Here is a 14,873-nt window from a genome sequence, read left to right as displayed (position 1 = left end):
GTCTCTGGGAGAACTCCCAGTCCTTCAGTCCGTTATTTGCAATTAGCATTACAGAGTATTTTTTGGGAGACTTCCAGTTGAGCTCAAAGGAAACCTCTCCAGAACGAGCTGATGGTGTAGGGATGATGCAGACAGCTGTTGCTGGCTCTCTTGGTGTCCATGATATGTGATCTACCCTAGGTGGTCTCATCTACTCCAATGGGCTCGCTTATCACTTCACTCAGTAGCTGTCTTAATCCATCTCTGAAAATCCCACGAGCAAGATTTTTCAGAGCTTCAGGAAATGTAGTGAAAAATAACTTGTATCTGAGGGAAAGGCTGAGAGCTCAGACAACTGGACAACTGCTTTCCTTGCTTTAGCGTTCCTGATTTGTACGTTAATGTTTGTGATCACCAGCTAATCAGAGCAGTGATCACTATGGACAGTGGACATAAATATGCGTGTGTGTGTGTGTGTGTGTGTGTGTGTGTGTGTGTGCACGCGAGCGTTTGCATGAGTGTGAGTGTGGAATTTGTAGAATATACAGGTGGGCTGCCAGCATATGTTTGTGTACCCTGTATATACACTGCTACAGGAGTGTGCCAGATCTGTTATAGACAGTTATAGAAAATTCTAAGTCTAGAAGTGGTGCCGAGACCCAATCCTATGGAAGAACAGCAAGCATTTTTTAATAAACACTGTGCTATTTCTCTCCACCAGGATCCTGACTTTTGATCTAAGAAAATGTGGATATTACAGCATTTTAAAGACAGAAGCCTGTCTGGTTTGGGTCCATGGGAGACCTCTTTTTTAACCTTTCCTAAAAGAGCCATGATCATGAGAAGCACGGATTTCCTCTTGCTGCGTACTTACCCTCACCTGACCATAGCCTCACAGCAGGTCCGCACACTGCTGATCTTTCACATCTACCCCTTTGTTCCACTCCTGATGTCACTATCTTTGAATGGTTTGGATGAGCCAGCACGTTTCACAGCACTGCTGACTAAAGGTGTCAAGTGGTGTTTTTGTGATGAGGGAATACTCTATGTTTGTGTTGTCTAACGGAGTAGTCATAGCGACTTGTGGCTACAATGCAGCCGAAATGTGGCTAGCGGAGCTAACAAAATACTTCCTAAAACATATTAGCATTCTAACTTTACATCTGAATTTAGAGTCAAATAGCCATCATGGAAGAGAGCCCAGCTCAGGACACCCTGGAAACACCGGATGACTACAGAACCCACTGACTTTCCATAAGACAGCCATGTTTATCTTCAAATGAGAAACATGCCCAGGGAGTATTCTGTAAGGTGTAGACAATATTTCCTCCCCTGGCTGTGCTGGCTCAGTCGGAGGGACAGAGAGGTCAGCAGTGATTCATTTCAGACTCTTCCAGTTAGAAACAGCCTCATCAGAATCACTATGGAAACTTTCTTAAGCCAACATGCTTGCTAAGCATGCCACTAAGCTCTAAAATGGATAATATTATATATTTATTATGTAAATATATAATAAAGTCATAAAAGTTATACTTATTTATGCATTAAAGACAATAATTTTTAAAGGTGTTAAATATAAAAAGCATAATGTGCTATGTGTCAGACACTATGTTGTCTTCCATGTTAACCCTACACGTTCTCATGTAAGGAGCCATCTCCACTTTATAGATACAAAAATGGAGCCTTTGAGAGGATAATCTTGTCTCTGATCACAGGGGCCCACTGAGACTTCAGTGAGAAGGTGCATCCAGTGACACGTGTACTGTTTTCTCACAACCACTCCCTAGACACCTCTCTGAAGGTTCTGCTACTTAAAAGGAGGGATTTAAAATCCCCCTGGTTCAGCTAAGGTGCCCATCCTACTCCTGATTTCTCTAACTCTACACACTGTTACACCATTTGGTCCACCAACAATATACATGCTCTCGTTAACCAAAGATCCTGGTGGCTCCCAGGTTCCTCTGTCTCTTCCTTTTCTCTACCACAATGTTTGCCACAGCTTACACATGTCTAAAACTGAAAAGAAAGTCCCTTTAAGGGCAGGGTCCATGGCTCACTCATATTTGGAAATCTGTGTCTAACACATAGCAAGCACTTGGCTAGGTAATGCTGCTAAGGGCGAATGAGGATGGTCTGCATTGCATCGGATGGAGAGGCCTTTGGTCCAGCAAAAGCTCGCTTTCCCAGTGTAAGGGAACGCCAAGGCACTGAGGTGGGAGTGGGTGGTTGGGAGTGGGAGCACCTTTATGGAAGCAAGGGGAGGGGGAGGAGGGAGGGAAGTAGGGGAAAGGGGATAACATTTGAAATGTAAATACAGAGAATATCCAATAAAAGTGATTTTAAAAAAAGAGATGTCTTCAGCTTCCAGGATCACTTTCCTATTGACAGAGTTTGTAGGTGGATATTCTGAAGTATAACATGTAGTTCTATGCTTATCTGAAAGGTGTGCCCATGACATCATGAGCTAGAAGAAGGGAGGACCCATATTCATATATTACATTTGCTCTTCTAGTAGCTAAAACACCTTTGTCCAATATCAGGAAACCAATTAGATCTATACATAATTCTGAGTATAGGACCAGTCTGCCTGTACTTTATTGATCTCTTTTCCTTTGCTTTGATCCTATTCTTTGGTGGCCCAGAGCACAGTCCAAGAGTACACCTCTAAGCATCCATATTTTGCAAAGTCCAGTGAAGCACATCAAGAAAATCCTAAAAGCTTTTGCTTCAAAACCACTAGATTCTTAATTTTTTCCCTCCCTTTTATTCTCTTTAAGAGGACACAATTTGTAAGGCTGATAAAATAACCAAGACAGACAGCATAAAGTATAAGATGATAAACGGATGAGTGAGATTTTAAGTTCAGTATTGCTGGTACTCTTACATCGACGGAAAGCACAGAGAAAGGCTGAGACCTACATTGGAGAAATCCAGGGCAAGAGCTCAGCTTAGAAGTAAGAGAGGCCCATGGCTCCAGTTGCATATGCAGTGGAGAACAGCAGTGTCTGGCATCAATGTGAGAAGAGGCCTTTGGTTCAGTGAGGGTGTGTTTTCTCAATGGAGAGGAATGCCAAGGCACTGAGGTAGGAGAGGGTGATTAGGAGTCAGTGCACCTTCGTAAAATCAAGTAGAGAGGGAGAGGGGATGGGAGAGGGGTGGGTGAAGGGAATAACATTTCAAATGTAAATACAGGAAGTATCTAATAAAAAATATGAAGAAAAAGAAGAGGATCAGGTTTCTAAGGTCCCCGATCCTGGCATACATGGTACTTTTTCCTTCAAGTGACTGGGATAGTGGCCACAACAGGGTCTCACCCTGTGATTAGGTTAAAGTTTTAATCAGAAGACTTTGTCTTGCAGGCCACCAGAAAGAAAGAAAGCAGTCTGATTTTGAAATGCTTCTAGGGAAGACTTTGTCTCCACAAACCGACATTCTGTAAGTTGTGTGGGGAACAAGAGGGTTTCTTGCCCCTGAGGTTAAGATGTGGTCACTGACTCCAGATAGCTTGGCTGTAGCGTTTGCTGAGAACCCAGCAGAGCTGTTCCCAAACTGAAGGCTACATAACTGCAAGGGCATCAACTTGAATCGTCTTAAGCTGCTAAATTTGTGGTAATCTGTGACACAGCAATTGAAAGCTGATATAAGGATTTCCCTTCACTAAGGAGTGTGACAGTTACTTCTACACACATATTAGATCACAAAGACTAATCCCATTACCAAATCAAGACCTCTTTGTATTTAGTTTGCCTTCCATGAAATCTTTTCTGATGAGGCCCTGCCCATCAGATGCGTGGTTAAGGATTGGGGTGTACAGAATGGGAGAATAGGATGTGAGTATCCACAGTGAATGATGAATCTCTCTCCCTGGGGTTGGCCTAGTCTCTTGTCCAGTCACTAGTAGGAGGTGAGTTCACTAATCAGGAGGTTTGGGCAAGTTGTTATTTGTGAGCCAGGCTTTGCTTCCCCCTGGGCTGGCATTTAGACTGGTGTTTTGCTGGCATATATAGCCATACAAAGAAATGAGACAGCCAATGACAAGAGGCTGCCTACTTATGAGGGTCTGGTGTAGTGATTTGAATGCTTCTTACCCAAGTAGGAAAGAGAGCCTGCCTTAGAGTGACTGCCCTTCTGGTTCCAAATAGAATCATCTAGGCAGAGGCCAGTGGAAGGAACGAATGTGAATGAAACATCCCTAGTCCACGGACCTTCAGCTGAGTGCAGTACAACTGATGTTGAGAGAGACCCATAAACATGATGGTTCTCTTCTCTTCATTTCTCCAGTCTCTTTCTTGAGAAACAATAACAGAGAAAAAAAAAAAAAAAAGAAAACAACCAACCAAAAACACCAACCAGCTGAACAACTACCACCATGACTAAAAAAGCAGGCTGGACCCAATGTTTCTTTTATTTTCTTTCTTTCTTCTCTCTCTCTTTTTTCTCCCCTCCACCTCTCCCTTTCCCTCTTTCACACACAAACACACACACACACACACACACACACACACACACATCCAGGACCCACCAATGTAAATAGCAACTCCAGCATCTTAATTAAGGGAGTTGCCATGGGGATGGAAGCGACACATGCAGTCAGGGCCGGCTGCAGTCTAGAGGAAGGACCAAGACAGAAGCCACCAGTCGCTCACATTGTATAGAATGGTTGCCTTAAAGAAACCAGGCTGGCTGTAAGCCACCAGCCAAGAGAAATAGAATCCTGCTGAAGATACGATTTTGCCAATGCCTAAAACATTTCAACCAGATTGGCAAGCTGTCTCACTTTTATATAAAATTTTATTTTTACTTTTGATATATATGCTTGCTTGGGGTGTATGTACATATGGCCACAGTACTTAAGTACCTGTGGAGGTCAAGGAACGGCTTCAGTCAAGCTGCTCCCTATGTTCTTACTGGGAACTGAACTCAGGTTTTCTGCTGAGACAGTTTGTGATCTTAATTGTTGAGCCATCTCTTCTGTCCTGTCCCCACTTTTAACCTTCCTCTGACTACAGGATTCTTTTGGCCTCCAGGTCTATCTTGCTGTCTGGCATTCTCTTTCTGTATCTCATGAAACCCAAAAACATACTGAAGAAAGGGAGGTGGAAGAAGACGCTGGGGAGTTTTAAATAGGTCCACTGACCACTAAAGACTACCACTTGTGATGAGAGAGGATGCCATTGGAACTGAATAATGCATGACATCAGAGAGGAAAGCAGTCCTGGAAGAGCCGTGAATCTTTCAGTTTGACTTAAAAGGAACAAGACTATATACACCATGAAATGGTGTACAGACCATGACATACTAACATTTGATAAGAAAAGCTTTATGTTGGGAATATTTCCAAGAATTTCGCAGACACGAAGGATGACCAATTCAAGATGAACTGTGGATTACAAGGCATACCTAAACTATGGGCCATATTTGTAGATCAGTTATCAAAATCTACTTCTAAGAGTAAAGGTAAACTCTGATTAGTACTATCTCAGAGACTGGAGAAAAGAAGCCACAGGTTCTAATCACTTCACCCATCCACTGGGTAGAAGAACTAAGAATTGGTTCTCAAGTCTTTTGCATTAAATTCTCATGGTTTTTTTTGTTGTTGTTGTTGTTTGTTTTGTTTTTTTTAAAAGGGCCATTCTAGAACAAACTTTTTTGTCAAACAAATATTTCAGATTTATAAGTGAGGCCATGAGTACCACTGAAGCCAGACAGAAAACATCAAGCCAAGCTGTAGGACTCTATCAAGGCACCTTCTCGACCGATGATGCTCAGGGCAGCATGAGCTGCTCAACTTGGAACTTCTCAAATGGCCCACGGTATTGTGCATGGTAATCTACTACAAAATAGTTCTTGGATTTAATGGGGTATTCTATCTCTATTATATAGGAAAGATCCCATCTTTCAAGCAGGAAGAAGCCTTCTTGGAGGAAGTGTCACTATGGTGTGCTAATAAAGTATCATTGAATACATAGTTATGATATGTCCCTGTAACACAGGGAAACAGTGCTGTGTAGCAAGAACAACAGCAGCAGCAACAACAACCCCTTCCAGGCCTCTCTCTGTTACCTGTGCTGCTCACCCAGAGGAACCACAGGAATAATAAACGTTATCTCCTGCAACCATGTATCCTGCCAGCATTATATGAAACCAGTGGGCTATCCTGTCTCCCAGTCTGTGTTTCTCAGCCCTTGATCTTTACCCAAGCTAGAGTATGGCACAGCATTCAAAGCAGGAGAGTTGAAGCTTTGGAAAGAGCCAAACCACAAACCCAGACCCTGCTAGATTCTCTTTAAAGAACCTGACAACTTTTCCAGACGATCGAAAGGACTCACCTTGCATCCAGAAACCGGGAGCGCAGGATCATGACCGCCTCGCACGTGCTCTGCTTCAGCTGCATCTGGATGGAGCTGAACTTGCGGTGAATGATGCTGACCATCCGCTCGATCTCCTTCGGAGAGATGGGCCTGGTCCGGCTTTGCTCTCGAAGGAGGTTCATCACGTGGGTGGTGAATTCATTGCAGGCCTGCAGGGGCAACACAGTGAACATGGGATGAACTGAAATCCATGGCTTGGCAAAAAAGAGTCCACAATATGGAGTTGGGGTGTTCTTCTGCACGCTGGTATAAGTGAAGAAAACTAGAAGACTTTATGACATTTTGTCAAATGTAATAGCTAGAATAAATAATTATGTAGAAAATCCTTTTCTCCTCAGTAGTTCTAGCTCTATCGTTTGGCACTGGCTTCAACTTCTTAACAGGAAATAAAATTCTGAATCATTTTAACATCAGTTTTTCCTTATGATTTTATGGCACTGAAAGGGGAGATACTTAACTTCCATCCCTGCCTTTGCCCCTATGTTAAGAGCAGACTGACCTGGGGTCAAATACATTATGAGCTTTCTCTGTCTTTCTCATTATTCCTGATCTGGTAGGGCTTCTAAATATCCAATTTTGGATACATAAACAGCCCAAAGAGTTTAAGTGGAATCAAAAAATTAAAAGCTCTGTAACTCTTCCTGGAGATTTCTCATTACATGGCTTTCAGTTTTATCTAAAGAAGCCCTTTTATGCCTTGTCTATAACACAGAGGGGGTACTGTCATGAACTGTATAAAAAAGGGCATCCAGCGTGATTTAGAGGGTCTACAAAGCACTCCTGTAGGAGTATATTATCAGTCAGCCATGGAAGTCTAAGTGAAAATCTAACTTTCCCACGTCTTTCTTTTCCATTTGGGAAAAACATGGTCCAAAGGGAAAAGGGGATTTGCCCAAAGGTACACAGGAGGCAAGAAGGAGCTAAAGTGCATCCAAAAGCTTCCTATTATTATGGGCCTAGAAATTCAGAGCCTGAACTCACTCTTTGAGAAACCACTACCCTCTCTTTTAGTTATTAATTCTTAACATTCATAGTCTAGTTTCATTAGGGGAACACTCAATAAAAGTATCTATTCACAGATTAACTCACAACACTGCTGTAAACTGTATCAGATTTGTAATGAAAAGAGCAAGATGGTGCTTTGAGAACTTCAAACTTAGGACTCAAAGGACACTGAATTTGATACACAGAGCAGAAACTTGTTTATTATTGACAATATTGCATCACTGGGTTTTTATAGCATAAAGCTCTTCATATGTGTCAATAATGTAGTAGCGATAACAGGAGCCCACAGACATGAACTATTTATTGAAGAATCCTTTGAATTTGGATGACCAAAGGAACATGAGCAGAGACACCCATAGGGTGGCATCTGAAATCCACAGTGGAAGCCTACTTTGAACTCTGCTCTGGTGAACACTGATGCGAATTCTTGCATTACCAAAAGGCACATTTTATTTATCTGAGAGATTTAATTACTCTTCAACCCTCTAACACACAAAATGGTACTGGTGTGTAGAGGGACCTAGAGGTAAAGAAGATCATTTGTATGAATCAGAAAGTTGAAGGAGTGACAGGCTGCCTGGGTCTCTGCCTGCAGACTTCGGCAGTAGCAGCAGTTGGGGAAAGTGCTTTAATGTATCTGTGTCTCTTTTCCCTTTGTAAACTGGGGACAGTATGCTACCTAACTGGCACAGCAGAGATTTGCAGAGTTACTATTTGTGCAATGCTTATATGGGCCAACAAATGCATGTCTTCAATATGGCTTCATTACATAGAAGATAGCTTTTGCGTCATCTCACCGGGCCCTAAGTTAACAGTGTTTACTGCCTGTAGGACTTCTTGCAGAGGACATGGGTTTTGTTCTCAGCACCCACACAGCAGATCACAACCATCTGTAGCTCCAGCTCCAGAGGCCCTGATACACTTTTCTGGTATACTTTGTGGTGTACTTATAAATATCCAGGCAAAACATTTATACAAAAAATAAAGTAAACAAATATAGAGGTGACTTAAAAATCCACCATACTATCCTGACAAGAGTAAACATTTGCAGACTTCATTTCAGTTTGAATAAAAAAATATGACAATAAATGTCTCCTTTTCTACTCTGCAGGAACATGCTCAGGAAAGAGTCACAGATAACATAGCATTCTTCATTCAGAAAAGTGTTTTTAAAAAAAAAAACCTAAAAACATGGGCCTGTTATAGTCTTATTCTCAAGCCAAACCTAGGGTCTGGAACTGTATCACAAAGAAAGAGAAGTGAAACCTAGCAGTGCGCTAGCAGAGATTCCAAGGGCTCCATGACATTAGAGTAGAGGGCTAGGCTCAGAGCAAGCCCACAGCTGTCTTTCTGAGGAAACAATGCAATCTGCTGGGCCGCAGCATCCCTACCTCTAGGGGACTGTCAGGAGCATAAGCTGTAGGCTAGGAGGGGTTTTCAAATTTACCAGCTCTCTGCTGGTAAGCCACAGTGCCTGGCTAATAATAATGTGTTCCATTACAGTGAATCAAAATACTCACAATATCTGGTGTTTAGTCAGGGCATTTTATTCCGGGGCCTTTTATGCTCTGCAATGAGCAGACGGTGGAGTCCTACCCACTGCTGAGGTAGAACAAAACAGCAGCTGGGAGAACACACAGCCGAGATTCAAGATTTCTAAGCCTTTCTTAGATGGACAGGGCAAAATGATCCAGAGTCTTCCAGGATCTGAACTTCCCGTAGCAACGCCTCAGTTCTCCTCCATGAGTGTTAGAAGCTGGGCCGCTTCTGTTGTCTCAGGTGCTCACAGTGTACCATACCAGCAAGGTATGTATTTGAGGTTAGAATAAGACTCCTCAAGAACCAATGGTCTTTGCTGTGGACCACTAAGGGAACCGTGATGGAGAACTCAGGCTACCTTAGGGAGCAGAGCTTCTACTTAGAAGCTTCCAAGGGGTAGCTGGAGACACAGCAAACTAAAAAGAAGCCCATGCAGGGAAGGGAGCCTCGCAGGTTTTGGCCAACATTCTGCATGTCAACTCATCTTCCCGACTTCTGACTGAAGCGTAGCATCAGACTCATTCACAGAGACAAGTAGAATCTGAGAGCCCCTTTTGCTATGAACTGAGTTTTCCTACCCCAGGTTAGCACTGGAGATGTAGCTCAGTCAGTACATTCGGTGGCATCCTTTACAAAAACTGAAGAACCCAAAGGAACAAGAACACAAGTATGGCAGCTCTTATGTCAGCCTTAGCCACCAACACTGTCTGCTACAGAAGTGTTTTATTAATGTCATTTAATAGTGATAAAAGTTTCTAGAAGTTTATTTAATAACTTTGGGGAAAAATAGTAACTTGTTCAGATGGGTCTATTTGGAGGGATGAGTTAGAAGTTAATTATCGTGTGGTTATGTGTTTTCAGTATAGAAAGTTCAGAAGAGGTAGAACCGACAGGTAACTATTAACACGGAAGATGACATTCTCGAGTGAGGTGCCCTACTTCTAACGAAGCCCCCATGAGGAAGTGCTACAGAAGGATAGAGAAGATAGATCTCTCACACACACCAGCGAAAAGGTTAACAGCACCATCGAAGTGCAAGCTGCTATTTATTATAATTAACAAACTAATTTTAATAAATTATTAAGCATCCAGAATGCGTTAAGCAGAATTCACTTCTTACCCCCCAAGACTGTCCACATAAATAAGGAGACATGACACTCTCCTTCCCAAACCTAATAAATACACAAGACAAGTTGGCCACTGCTACATTTGCATAATCTGCTGTGTACTCGAGGGGTTTTCCCTAAGTTCCTCACTTCCAACATCTTTATGATTTAGATGAATTAGAATAGGCGGGAATCCATGACAAATTTCTAGAGAGAACATTTTTGTCACTTAGCTTAATGTCAGCATCCAGTCCAGGGAGATAACATAACAGGCTTCTTATTCAGTGTTGACCAGTGTCCCTACCTTGTGTTTATGAAATGGAGGCAGACCTTATTTTAACAAGTGCGCCTGGCCTAAGGGTCACAACAGAACTCTATGAAATCCGCTATTCCTCACTGGATGTGTGACCTCAGCATCATGCTTACACCTTTCACCTCACCTTCTTCACCTGCCTTAAACAGTTCTGGGCATCCAACATCAAAATGACTTGAAAATCAAATGCAATTGCGTTGGCCCAGAGGTTTTCCGACAATGAGTATGTTATTGAAATGGGCTACTCAATGAGTATGTTATTGAAATGGGCTACTACTGCCTGAGTGGCTGAATTTTGCATGGAGATGGGAGAGAGAGAGAAGGGAGTCTCAATGGAGAAATCAGTTCTGTGCTATCTACATCCCAAGCTAACAACGAAGCCAGCCTTCAACACCTCTAAGCCTAACACACATTGCAGTTGTATGACTGGAGGAAGGTGGTTTATTCCACGTTCCCTTCAGGCCTTGCTTAACTTGCATGAGTTACCCAAGATGTCAGGTCTAGGCAGATTGCTGAAAAGAAGCCACGCTCCCTGGAGAAGGTGGAGTAAGAGTAGTGCAGAAGAGATCAACCAAGAGACCGTCCAGAGATCTTTACAAGAATAGTCTGCACACTCATCTTGTAAAGCCACCGCACTGAGTTAGTGCCGAGTCCAGGTTCGGGATGATGTGGATGGAGAGACGCACCATTGGCAGGCAGGCCAACTTATCCCAGACTCTCCTGGGACCTGAGACAAGTCTCTAGAAGCCAAGAATCTATCAAGAACGTGTTCTTTCCCAAGAATGTACAGGGTAATGTTCTCGTAGTTCTTAACACGTTGACTCTTATTTTTTCCTTCCGTCAGCTCCCACTGTACTTTGGTGGTTGAATTTCACTGTGCCTAACTTAAGGAGACACAGCATTTCCTCCTGCAGAAGAGACAGGATTCTGCGGGGATCCATTCCCAAGGTGGACAGGAGTGCAATCATGAAACTTTCTCCACTTTAAATTTTAAAATGCCCATTTCTATTTTAAAATTTAAATTTTCTATTACGTTCACATTTGTCAGCTAACTAGGCAATCATATGTAGACTACCCCTCCCTTTCATTTTTGGCCCACAAAAATAGTAAATGAAAATATAATTCAAGACATGCATATAGAGCCGGAGTTCAGCATCCAATCCAACGGTGACGAGAAATGTATTTATCTGTTAAGTAAGTGGAGAAAAGCTGAGTGTTAAAGGGCTCCCAATATAGCACTGCTCTTCACAATGGCTGAAGAGATGCTACTGATTTAGGAACCCCAGTGTACGGGGGTCAGGTGGGCTTTCCCTAACATGGTAGCTCTGTCATCATACGGCACCTCATTTCTTTACTCTGCTTCGTGTCTTAAAGCAACCCTGTTCTTTCAAGAGGACTTCTAACACCCTTCATGAATCTACAGTTTTCTATCAAATACCTACTCCTTTGGGGTACGGCATGTGCGTCCCTGACACTCTCAGCAGAGCTAGAACTGGACTTGAGGATGGTGTGGCTCTAGAGTATCTCCATAGATAACCTACTATCTCTGTGGAGGACCGTGCATTAGACCACATATCACACATAAAGAAGAGGGCATGTTTGACTCAGCTAACCCCCAGCACAGAAAGGTCAGGTTCAAGTGTCCCTTTCCCTGGAATTCTCTGAGCATTCAAAAGAGTGATGCTCTCTAACTGAACAGCAAGCAGCAGCCAAAGGATGCCATCAATCCCTGTAATCTGGCTGCAACTCTTGACAATAGTCTGTGTGCTCTAGGGAGAGCCCAAGCCCATTCTACATTGTACAAATGTTCTTGAGTTCCCAGCACAGGATATTCCTTACATTGATCATTCATATTTCTTACAATCATCATTTACAATGACATGTTTTTTGGTATCTTGTGCCATGTAAGGCCTAGGCTTTCAATAGCTGAGATCAGGGTCTTGAAGGGAATCAAGACTCTAAGCCGATTAAGCCCTTACATATGGAAAAGGCCCAACCAAGGCACGTTCATAGGCTGTGAGGCTGTGGTTTGGTTTTGCCCTTCCTTGGCCAGTAGACACCCGATGCCCAGTTTGTATGGGTGTGCTTACCTGCTCATACTTCTCCAGTTCTGTATGGTAGATTTGTCTGATCTGCGAGAGTTTGGCTCTGTAATCGGAATGCTCCACTGAGTTGTCTGAGCCCGCACCCCCAGAAGCCGCCGCTGCCGCCGCAGCCGCTGCAGAGCCTCCGCCCTTCTCAGGCCCCGCCACGCCTTCTGCTAGCAGCATGTTGTCCAGTCGCATGAGCTGGGGGTCTGTAGGCTCCTCTTCTTGGGCTCCCCGAATACTCAAAACTACAGAGAAAGACAAAGGGAAAAGAAAGGATTAACAGGAGCAACTCAGGGGAATCATTTACCAAACACAAAATACAAGAACCCAATTGTGTCCTTCAGTTAAGCCAGGTTCCGGATCAAGTGTCACATGGCATGTGGAGAACAGAGGACGGGCAGGACATCAACTGGGAAGATGGGAATGTGGAAGGAGATACCTGCTTTGCTCCAAAGAAACTACTTATATGAGATGCCTAGAATAGAACAGTGGGGTTGGGACCAGGAGAAGAGGCAGGGGTAGTGAGTGTGTTTGTTACATGTAGGGTTTCTCTTGGGGAAGATGAAAAAAGTTTCTGGAAGTCAGGCACTGTGGGTCACACCTATAATCCCAGTTCTTAGTGATTCCAGGAAGGTCAGAAGTTCAAGGTCATCATTGTGTGTCTGGGTTCATGTGCATGTGTGAGTGTGTGTGTGTGTGTGTGTGTGTGTGTGTGTGTGTGTGTGTTTGCTTATGAATGTGTTACATGTCAGCCTGAGCCATTTAGGCCTTGTCTCTGCCCACCTCCTAAAGAGATGGAGAGATGGAAAGACAACTTAGTTAATGCCAGTAATCTGCACACTACAAAATTGACAAAATTCCCATTATATGTATTTTACTACAATCAATATAGGACCACAAATATTAATTTTAACAAAATGTGATTTTTTCAAACTTTAATCTTCAAACTACCAGGTTTCAAGCAAAAAAAATTAAGTCATTTATTACTTTAGATTTCTGTTTGTGGCTTTTACTGTTAACTCTCATTGCAATAATGAATTAACCAGCATTGTCATTTCCAAAATAACTTCAGCAAAGTAAATCCAGTCTGTGGAATTAAATCTGGAAAGATTTTTTTCCTAGACTAGATAAAAAAGTAGTGTAGAAAAGCACAAAGACAAATGAACCCTGGCATAGGATATGCTGCTTTTAGAACTGAGCAACATCTACGGTGGGTGATAAGAGTTCTGTCCTGTGCAAAGTGAGGGTGTGGTCTTTGCAAGAAGATGTTTTCATGGATTTGCCCAGCCCTGAGTTCTGGTAGAACAAAGTTTCAGAGCAAAATTGGGCTACTTTTTAGGGAAGCACCACAACTTTGTGGGTGGGGCGACTTGAACTGAAAGAGATGAAATACAGACTGCCTCACAAGAGAGATGCCTCTGTGCCTCCTGCACACAAACCACTCAACTACATCCAGGGGTGACATCAGCTACCAAGTCTTTGTTGAAAGAGAACAAGAAGACCATTTTCAATGTTGGAAACAAACAAACAAACAAAAACAAACAACAAAAGGCAGAAATTTCTGAGAACAGAAGAGGAGGGAAAGACAAGAATGGAGGAGATGGGTCTATGTCCTAGTGGATGGGCAAGAACTGTGAGAGTCAAGAGCTGTTTAGGGTACAAAGAGAACAGACCAGAGCTAGCTGTCTTCTGGACAGCCCTCCCTACTCCAGGGACTGTGGTGGGGAAGGTAGGAATGAGCTCAGCATAAGGGGATGAAGATGAGGCCAAACCCTCTCAGCTAATGCCAGTATCCCTTCTGGCTGTGCCCACATGTTCCTGGCTCCCAACACATAGCATCTTTGTCACTACATTCTGAAGGAAATCCCAGGTCCTGGTCCAGAAGAAAGATTACAGCGTGGCTTTCTTATAACATAGGAGGGATGTCAAAAGTTGGTTGTAAAGGTTATCAAAGGTACTGCCTGATGAAGACAGAAGGGAAAGAAGGAAATTTATAGATGAGAAAATAAATCTATCTACATGAACACCATGACACCTGGGTATCCATTGTTTTTTTTTCCTGTCACACCCAAAGTTCTTCCTCGTACAAACCAAGTTGATACAGTGGGGATAGCTACAAGGTGGAATGATTGCAGTAGTTTATTTGGAATGTCCCCTTCAATGAAATCTATTCTAGGAGATTCAAAACTTTCCACAGAGACAGCCCTTTGAGTGACTATGGAAAGAGAGCCATGTTTTTCTCTATGTTGAACAGTTTTACTCAGATCTACAAAACCCTCCAACGAACAAAGCACCAACGAAGGCTCCTTAAGATAGGGACCAGTTGGGGACACTACTTCCTGCATGCCATGCACGCCAGACTCTGAAGACACTGAACATCCAATCTTCTACACACTGGACCTCAAAGTCCACAGGCATGTCTCTTTTCTTGGTGAATTTTAACCACTATATATATATATATATATATATA

At 42.9% G+C, this 14,873-nt stretch overlaps 1 protein-coding gene across 8 annotated transcripts in view; it reads right to left on the bottom strand.

The window, feature by feature from the left end:
* Nucleotides 1-14,873, bottom strand: part of PBX1 (PBX homeobox 1) — a 301,843-nt gene that overhangs the window by 72,672 nt on the left and 214,298 nt on the right. For all 8 annotated transcript variants that reach the window (XM_080921774.1, XM_080921772.1, XM_080921776.1 and 5 more), the window contains exons 3-4: nucleotides 12,404-12,648; nucleotides 6,309-6,499 (exon numbers count right to left, since the gene is read on the bottom strand). In XM_080921774.1, coding sequence (XP_080777900.1) covers nucleotides 6,309-6,499; nucleotides 12,404-12,648 — 436 coding nt within the window. The remainder of the gene's footprint in view (nucleotides 1-6,308; nucleotides 6,500-12,403; nucleotides 12,649-14,873) is intronic.

The sequence above is a fragment of the Micromys minutus genome, assembly GCF_963924665.1.
Source record: "Micromys minutus genome assembly, chromosome: 1".
NCBI lineage: Eukaryota > Metazoa > Chordata > Mammalia > Rodentia > Muridae > Micromys > Micromys minutus.
Note: the sequence above shows the minus strand (reverse complement) of the source record. Positions and strands in the feature narration are given on the sequence as shown.